The sequence below is a fragment of the Belonocnema kinseyi genome, chromosome 7 (genome assembly GCF_010883055.1).
Source record: "Belonocnema kinseyi isolate 2016_QV_RU_SX_M_011 chromosome 7, B_treatae_v1, whole genome shotgun sequence".
NCBI classification, from domain to species: domain Eukaryota; kingdom Metazoa; phylum Arthropoda; class Insecta; order Hymenoptera; family Cynipidae; genus Belonocnema; species Belonocnema kinseyi.
In genome coordinates, this window is record NC_046663.1 from 104,781,238 (window position 1) to 104,790,605 (window position 9,368).

General features: G+C 30.7%; 2 protein-coding genes across 4 annotated transcripts in view; one reads left to right on the forward strand and one right to left on the reverse strand.

Annotated features, from left to right (window-relative positions):
* LOC117175950 (sodium/bile acid cotransporter 7-like) overlaps window positions 1–7,107 on the forward strand; it is a 15,054-nt gene extending 7,947 nt beyond the window's left edge. Inside the window, exons 6-7 of one of the 2 annotated variants that reach the window (XM_033365820.1) lie at window positions 5,006–5,255; window positions 6,333–7,107. In XM_033365820.1, the coding sequence (XP_033221711.1) occupies window positions 5,006–5,255; window positions 6,333–6,577 (495 nt within the window). In that variant the 3' untranslated portion in view covers window positions 6,578–7,107. The remainder of the gene's footprint in view (window positions 1–5,005; window positions 5,256–6,332) is intronic. The other variant, XM_033365821.1, reaches the window with a different exon arrangement.
* A 94-nt stretch (window positions 7,108–7,201) lies between these two features.
* The window catches only part of LOC117175949 (RNA-binding protein 27), an 18,782-nt gene continuing 16,615 nt past the window's right edge, over window positions 7,202–9,368 (reverse strand). For both annotated transcript variants that reach the window (XM_033365819.1, XM_033365818.1), the window contains exon 8: window positions 7,202–7,690. In XM_033365819.1, the coding sequence (XP_033221710.1) occupies window positions 7,610–7,690 (81 nt within the window). In that variant the 3' untranslated portion in view covers window positions 7,202–7,609. The remainder of the gene's footprint in view (window positions 7,691–9,368) is intronic.

Sequence of the window (9,368 nt, forward strand, 5' to 3'; positions counted from 1 at the left end):
AACTAACATATTTTTAGAATATTTTTAAATTTATTCTGCCCTGGGGTTAAACATGGTACAAAAAAACGCCGTGAAATTTGGAATAAAAACTGTTGTTTATACATTAATTTAAAAAATTAACAATATTTATTATTTTATAAAATTTCCAAAATATTATTTAAATATAATACACATTGACTTTTATTAAGAATATTCTTTCAAATAGTTGGTAATTTTTTCAAATTTACATGTTTCTTACCATCTTTGGCCTTAGGAAATAGATTTCACGAATGAAATTATAGAAATATCTCCATTAGTTATTAAAAGTCTATGAAGACTTTTGCCTTCGAAATGATACCAAAAACTTTTTAAAATGTTAACAAACGGACTACAGATTTGGCTTTAAGCTTTTCTACCAATTAGAGAATTAGATATTTCTTTTATCTTCTTCCAGGATCTGATTTTTTCCCTGAACATAAAATAGATTAAAAACACTTAAAAAATAGAAATAAGAATGGTAAAAAATGCATGCAGTTTTTTCGGTTGAAAAACCGGCACATTTTTTACTAAAACTCCTTTCCACACCACACGCGAAAGAAAATTTTTACAATATTTTCATTGTATAATAAACATTTGATCTTTTGGACTCAAATGGAAAAGTTAAATTTTTTCATTAATTATGGTTGCTTAATTTACGTCAGTTATCGTACTTGACGATTGAGGAATCCCTTTTTCGCAAACAAGAAGTATGATAGTTCTTTCCTTATCGACTTTCTTTATTTTTTATTTAATATTGCACACACACACTGACCCACACACACACATATTATGCCTTAACCAATTTTATATGTACTTTGTATAAATAAATTTTAATTGCATGAAACTTATTTCAAGTAAACAATTTCAAGGCACATCTTTTTTTCCGTCTACAAAAATTTGTAGGTTGCTCATTTTTTTAAATAATTGGAAAAAAGTACATTTTTCAAAATAAAAAAATGTCGTCCTTTCTTCACCTTAACTCGTGCTAACTTAGCTTTTTTTCAGAATTTTTAGATTCTATTAATACTAATTCAACTATGTATCTACATTTTCTGAAAATTATATCTGAAAGAAAAACTTAAACACTTTAATGAACACAGAAACTGTTCATTTTGTGTTGTAGGCAATGTAATAAACATAAGGTTCAACCTTCAAGCGCTTCGTTTATCGAGCAAATTTTAAGAAATGGAAAACCTGAAGTGAGAAAGTTGCAGATTAAGGTTGAAATCAGCCTTTGTTCAAATTTTAACTCAATTGAATTAATGATTCGAAGAGTATGAATTTTTTAAAGTGCAAGTGGCAATAGTCACGCTGCCTTTTATGCATGTGCATGTAGAAAGAAATTTTATAAAAAATGTATCGGCTTATTTAACAAAGAACTAAAATGAATTTTTTTATATTTCTTATTTATATTTTTTAAGTGTCTTTAATCTGCTTCATGTTTAGGGAAAAATCATATGCTGGAAAGCGATAAAAGAAATATCTATTTTTCGAACTGGTCCAAAAGGTTACAGCATGTACAAAAAAATTGTTGGTATCATTTTAGCGGAAAGTTTTCATAGCCTTTTACTAAGTAATGAAGATATTTTTATAATTTTATTTGTGAAATCTATTTCCTAAGGCCAAAGATGGTAAAAAATATTGTAAAATTAGAAAAATTACCAACAACTTACAAGAATTTTCAAAATAAAAGTCAATGTGTATCATAATCAAATAATATATTGGAAAATTTATAAAAGTATTAATATTGTTCATTTTTTAAATTAATGTATACAGAGTGCAACCGTTTTTATTCGAAATTTCACATAGGGTTTTTGTACCATGTTTGACCCTACGGCAGAATCAAGTAAAAAAATACATAAAAATATGTTCATTAGTTACTAAAATGCCCGCCCCCCTACGCAATATGACAGACCGTAAAATTTTTTTCGGCCCTTCCCTCGTTACGTCAAATTTTTTATATTATGTTTGAAAACATAACAGACGTTTCCTAAATAAAAAAGGGGTTTTAAGATAAAGTGTTATCTTTAAATAAATCAAAAAACTTTTTGAACAATAAATGCTTTTTTAATATTTCTGTAGTCATACAAATATTGAAGTAAGTTAACCTAAGTACTACTTGCAATTCCCAAATTTAAAACTTTCTTCATTACCATAAAAAATAAGTCATGATATTTATAATGACATAACATGAAAATTTCGAATAAATATTTATTTGTTGAAAGTTTTCAAATACTTTATTTCGAGTTGAAATTAAATTCTGAGAATGAAAAACAAGAAAAGAAGTATTATCAGTTTGTTTTGTTAATTTATATAAATATAATTATTATAATATTTTCCAGGAAATTGAAAAAAGATTCTTGAATATATCAGATGCGTCAGAAAAGATTCTAGGATATTTTAAAGAAATTGTTATATTTTACAGAATATTACAAAACATTAGGTTGAATTTCAGTCCTCTTTAAAGATGCTTAGGAATGTTTACGAAATTGGTGAGAAATGAAGAAATATTTAATATATTTTCTGAAATGTTTTCAAATTTCTGAATATTTCTCATCTGTTTGACTCGTCTTAAATTCCAGAAAATATTTTTAACTGACTCAAATATTTTTCAAAATTTGAAAATATCATTCAAAATGTTAAAAAAATTGCCTTATAATCTTCTAAATTTTCGCAAGCATTTAGAGCAAATTTGATCATGCTCTTTAAACCTTTCGAGATTCGTTTACAGCTCCTAAAGTATATTTTAAAAATTTTTTTAATTTTTCACTTCCAAAAATCTTCTAAAGTTATTCCAAGGAACCTAAATTTTTTTAAATTTTCGTCAAACCTTACAAAATTCTTCAAAAATCTTTACAAGTTTTAATTATTTTTTAATGGTTTAAAATTGTTGAACGTCTTTTAAACTTACTCAAATTATTTAAACCAACATAAACTTTTTAAAAAAATGTGCAAAGAAATTGCACAAGAAGGCTTTAAAAGAATTAGGATCCTTAATTTTTCTAAAATTATCTAATATGGAAGAATTGAAAAAGTCTAAAAAATATTTTACATACTTTTAAAAAATTTTAGGAAACAATCAAAAATGTTTTGTGATCTCTTTTCAATTTTCTCTCAGAATTCATCGCAAAGCAATCGTTTAAAACTTTGCCTTGAACTTTCTTTCATTTTCTTGACGGCCTGGACGCCCTGCAAAATTCAGTGAAAATTCAGTTTACCGAAAAACTCCTAGTTAGCCACTGAAAGCGAATCGTCAAATCGGGCGTGATCGGGTTCGTCCTCGTGCATTTTCGGCTTTTAACGAGGCCTGTCTTCGCAGCGTGTGACAGAACCGATTCACCGACACGCGCCGTTTGTCCGCACTTCTTACTGCCAAGTTTTTCTGTTCCCCTTTCTTACGGCCCAAGCACCGTTGTCTACTTTTTACATCCAATATTTTATTGCTACTTTTTACTGCCGAGAAATTATATCCATTTTTTTAGGCACTTTTCTATAGCTGCTTCTTACTCACCAACGAGATATTTCCACTTTTTATTGTTAGCTGCTCATATGTTTTTACATTATTTAAGTTTTTTTAGTATTCTTAAAATGCATGCTCTTCTGTGGACATTTTTCTAGCACTCAGGGTTGTTGGCAACTGACGTTCCTTAATAATAATATTAATAGTTTATGTGGCAGGCATAGATACCACAGAATACTACTGCGCATCTGGATAGGGTCAAATACAGAAACCTAATATATGATTTTATATAGGGTCTTAAACAGGAAGCTATAAAGGATCCTAGGTCATTTCCTATCAGGGCATTTTGACCGGGAATTTTATACATTTTTATATGAAAAATGTATCCAATCACTTTAAGTATCACATTTTCAAATCACGTAATATAGTGCAATTTAAACTATAGCTTTGATTTCATATTTTATAAATGTTGAGTTCCAATTGTGAAAGTTTTCAATTATGAAATAATTCAGTTTACGATCCATAATTTACGACTATTTTACTTTAAAAAAATTAATTTTAGGTCATCATTTTCAATCGTAAATTTCCAGTTTAAAGAATGTAATTCAGTTTTGAAGACCTAAACAATTAAAAATGTAAAGCTTTTAAAACTGAAAATTATGGATAAAAACGCTTTATATGATCAACTGTAAATATAAATGAATAAATTATCTCTAAAATTAATCAGAAAACTTGATTATTTTATAAATTACAGAAAATTTCAGTATATTTGAAAGTATAACTCGATACCTGCATGTTAAAAAACTTCTCTTAGAGTGATCGTCTAAATCTAAAACGACCACTCTGGCATTGCCTTGGTCGTCTGAAAGAATCACTCTGTTTTTTTACTACTAAAATATATAGTTTAGTACGCTTACCAACACGACAAATAGCAGCAAAGTTTAGTCACAATACTATCTGGTGTAGTATATTATTTTTAAATAGGTTGGATTTACCAAATATTCTGAGTTATCTGAATTTTTCTAATTTGTGTGAATTATCTTAATTCATGCAAATTGCGTCTATTATATTGAAGTCCTTGAAATGCCCTGTATTACCCGGGTTCAGAGAGTTCAAGGAAGTCAGAAAATTTCTTGAATTCAGAGAATTGAATGAATTCCGAGATTTTAAAGAATTTGGGAAATTCAAAGAGACTTTGGAGAATTCAGAGAATATTTATAAGGGCACTAGATATTGTGAATAATATTCCTGATTATCAACTCGGTACGACCTGAAATAAACCAGACCCTTCAGGTTCGGGATATATAAAGATGTTGCATAAGCCTTTTACACTCTTTTAAATTAAACGCCAACGCGCGATAGAGTGAAATTACCGCTTCTGAAAACTACCTTGAAAAGACTTTATATAGCAGTTTAGATTTGCAGATCATACTGCGCTTCAAAATTGCGATATAAAGACTTTTTCATACCTATGACGGAAAAAATATAATTTATTTATCTAAAGATTATGATATTCCTATTTTTCAGTTAGGGGCATCAACACCACCCCTGGTTGGTATCAACATCAAGGAAATACTTTACAGTACTTTACTGCCTCTTGGATTTGGTATTACTGTGCAGATGTCCTTCATAAGCAATTCTGAAGATTTTGAACATAAATTTCGATGGCTTTCCCAGGGATTATTATTGCTCACGGCTTATCACTGGTTTTGTGATGCTGTTGTTATCGAGGCTTCCTCCTTACAAGCAGTTGATGTGTTACTTTGTGTACTCATTGGTAACTTTAAACTATCTTTAATATTAAACGTTAATAATTTATTACCGTTTTTCAGGACTTCGGATGTGAAACTCTTATTTAGGCTATTTGCGAAATACGTGGTACATTTTTCAGGAACTTTATGCACACCCTTCTTCTGCGTGATGCCTTTTCCATTGCACTTAACATAGAGAATGATACTTTGAAAGCCCCCCCCCCCCCCATCAATGTCTCACGTATTTTTTGAATGATCCCTGTATCAAGGTATTATAGGAATAGAGGTCTTTCACGAAAAGTATGACATTTCAATTTACAGTGTGGCTGGACGGAGTATAGGGTGAATGATGAACCCTGCCAGAAAAAAAGGAAAGAATCGGAAAGGCCGCTTCGTAAAGAGAATCGGAAAGGGCTATGTGAACTTTGCTTCCGTTTCTTTCCGAACGTCGAGCTGTCCCACGAATCTTTCAGATTCTTTCCGAATGTCCCTTTCTTCTACTTCTTTCCGATTTCTTTCCAATCAGTGCAGAGTGTCCCTGTAGTCATTTATTCGGAAAGAAATCGGAAAGGTTAAAAAATAAATAAATGGAGTGGAAAACTTCGCAAAAGTTCGGAGAGGTATCGGGAAGCTTCGGAAAGAGAAAGTGTTCGGAAAGAAACGAAAGCAAAGTTCACATAGATATCGGAAAGGTACTTTCTTTCCGATTCTTCCGCTAGTGAAGGGTTTATTTATGATGAAGAAAAAGAAAACAGAGCAAGGGGTAAAAATTAGGATAGAGGGGCAGGAGCAGAGGTAGTGAGCGGAATTCATGTTGGGTTAGAAAAGGGTGTTGTGTGGTGTAGATGTGATGATGGAAAGGGTGTGGGGGATAATGCGGTCAGTATACAGAACTGTGGTGAAGAAAAATGAGGGCAAGAGAAAAAGAATAATGATAGCGAGGAGGAAACTGGGGCAACAAGAGCGTGTGAGAAGTATGTAAATGAGGGGAAGGTTTGAAAAATATGAAATAGCTGCAGTGTGTAGGAAGTATAAGAGATGAAGAAGGGTCCACTTAAAATACAGACGGACTTTTTTCTTTAAAAATTCTCAATTTTTTACAGCTTGCCTGGGTCAAATTCTGATAACTAGCATCTGCTGGATTTTATGCTCTCAATGGTTGCCACGAAACGTCTTACTAGCAGCATTATTTACCAGCACACACAAATCTGTTGGACTTGGAGGATGGCTTTTGCGAGGAGCATACCATGGATCAGTTCAAGGTCCAGCAATTAGTTTACCCTTATCAGTTTTGCCCGTCGCTCAATTATTACTCGGTACTTTATTAGCCAGTTTTCTAGCACCCTAAGTATGCCTTTAAGAAAAAAAAAGGTTTGCCTTCGATTCTATCGAATTTTACTCTCCTCATAGACTGAGATAATAAGTAGATCTTCGAAACAAGTTTATAGAAATGTGATACGTTTTCCCTAATCACCATCCCTAGAATTTAGATAGATGAGTACAAGGCCTTCCAACTTTAGAATAGAGTAAGAAATTATGATCTTAGAAATGATTAAAGAATAGATTAACTATAAATAAAATCTGTTTGATATCGGGAAAAACATGGAATTCAAAGACTTGTATACTTGATACTTGTTTGAGGTATCAAACTGTTTTATTTTCAAAGTTCTCACTATCAGGGTCATTTGATTTGCCCTTTAAGAATAATATGAATCCTTACATAAATACAGAATCTAAAATAGTTCTAAATACGCGCATTAAAATGTAGCTTGTACTTAGGACTTATCTCTCAACTAAAACGTGCCATTTACTGAATTACTCTAGATTATAATAAGTATTTTTAACACTCGCTTTACATCAAACCTCTTGTAAATATCAAAGATATTTAAATGATTCATCCTCTTAGAAATTTGTAGATTTGATTAAAATAAATTAATCTTCGCAAAATGACTTCAAAGCTTATTTCTTATCGAAAAATAGGTTTAGGAAGTCGAAATAACAACGTCGATTTCCCATACAAAACATAGTGATTTTATTCTACAAATAATGGGATAATTTTGTTTACTCGTTTTTTTAAAACTTGTATAGATCAAGACTTGTTCAGGTTCGCTGAAGCGCATTGTGACACAGTATTGTATATTGTTTTGCCTTTTTTGTCATCTTGATGCGCATGGTATATTTAAAGTATAACAAATAGTATAACACACATAATAACGTTGATGCGTTCGCAACGTGATTCTGGCTTCCAAAGTGATGGGTCGGGTGAAATAATCACTGGTGCTGTAGTACCAAGAAAGTCGAGTGCACATCGATGAGTCCAGAGTGCTTTCCGTTTTTTGGAAGTAATACCGAACTTTTGTCACCCAACGAGCTCAGCCTGCTATCGCCGCCAGCTACGCGTTTCTCCATCCTCGTCCTCCTCCTCCTCGTTCTCATCTAAAAGAAGATCCTCCGCTGCTCCCTGAAGAAGAACATTATTTGTCAAGTTCTCTTCAAATAGCAGATATTTTGCAATAAAGTAAAGTAGCTGAAACCACCCTACTTTAGATAATTATTTACAGTAGATAATCTTATTTAACTAGAAAACTGACAAAAAGGGTCATTATTTTTGTTACTATCATATTTAAGCAAGGATACTATATTTTCTGACGAAGTTTCATTGAAATTTTATAAATAATTAATGTGTGAAAGCAAAAAATTAATTTTTTTACTGAAAAAAAATTTGCCTGTTCATTATTCATACTTTTTGCCTTAATTTAATAGTTTTGTGGCATTTACATACATTACAATCAAAACTTGAAGTTTAATGGAAAATATTTATCAATACAAAACATTCTTCCTTTATTATTTATAAATATTTGAGAACTTTTTATTGGACATTACATTTTCCAACAATAGTTAACCCAAAGTTATATACTGATTACTGGAGTTTTTTAATTCAAATCATTGTAAATAGTATATTAAAAAACACATACATTTTAGTTGTCTTAATAAGTCTTTCAGAAGTTATCATTTTGAGGATTGAGGTATGCGAAAATTCTGCATTTTTCTAAAATCACAAGTCAGGTCAAATAGTATGATGATTGAACATCTCATATCAATCGTATCAATCTCACGGAATATCAAAGATAAAACAATGTAAAAAATGTAAGTTTTCGAGATTTTGATAAAATAATCAGTTTCAACTATTATGCACTCAATAAATTAGTTTTAATTGTAAGTATACTAATAATAAATTATAATTGCCGAGAATTAGGTATTCTGTCATGCCCCGGAGCAATACCAGCATCGATTATCTATTAATGGAAAGAGGTGTCAAAACCGCAACCTTGACCGAGTCTAATAAAAATGGTTAATACAGCGAACTGACCAATTTCGTGTTATTTTTTTCTATAAGAATAATCAATTACGTATGTAAGCTCTATTTCAAAAAGAATTTTTTTCTTTATTTTTGGCAACTGATGAAGTTAAATGATGTCGATTTTTTCCCCATCTACTGTAGGGTGATTTCCCCTACCTTAATTTTCATAATATTAACAAATACCATTTTTTTCCTCGTAATAGTGCAAAAGGTAATTAAATCTGTTTCTAATATGCCCAATTTGAAGGTGAAATTCCAATTTTATAAAACGATATTGCAAAAACGTCAAATTGAGATGTTTTTTTAATTCTATTAATTCCGGCAATAATTAACATTGTTTAGGGTTCTTCGGCTCATTTTAAAGGTAAGTCTAAACAGTAAATTACGTCACTGTCAAAATATGCTTTGATATTTCTTTCTAAATTCTGCGTTAGGGTCAAACTTGGTGCAAAAAAAGTCGAATGACAAATACAATATTTAGAAAAAAATCACTATCATATTTTAAATAATTTTGGAAATGATTATAAAAATACTATTGTTCTGCTTTTTTTTAATTCAATAGAATATATTTCCAGAGGAGTTTGAATTTGTCGAAAACATTACAATTTTACATCTTTTTGAAATATCGTTTTATTGAATTGGTATTTTATCTTCAACTTAGGCTTAATAGACGGATAATTGTGGGTCCGGATGCAATAAGGGCACATAAAATTTTTTCGTGCGAAAACGAAGTCCCCTGGAGGCTTTCGAAAAAATTTTCGAATTTTAATTTTCAAAA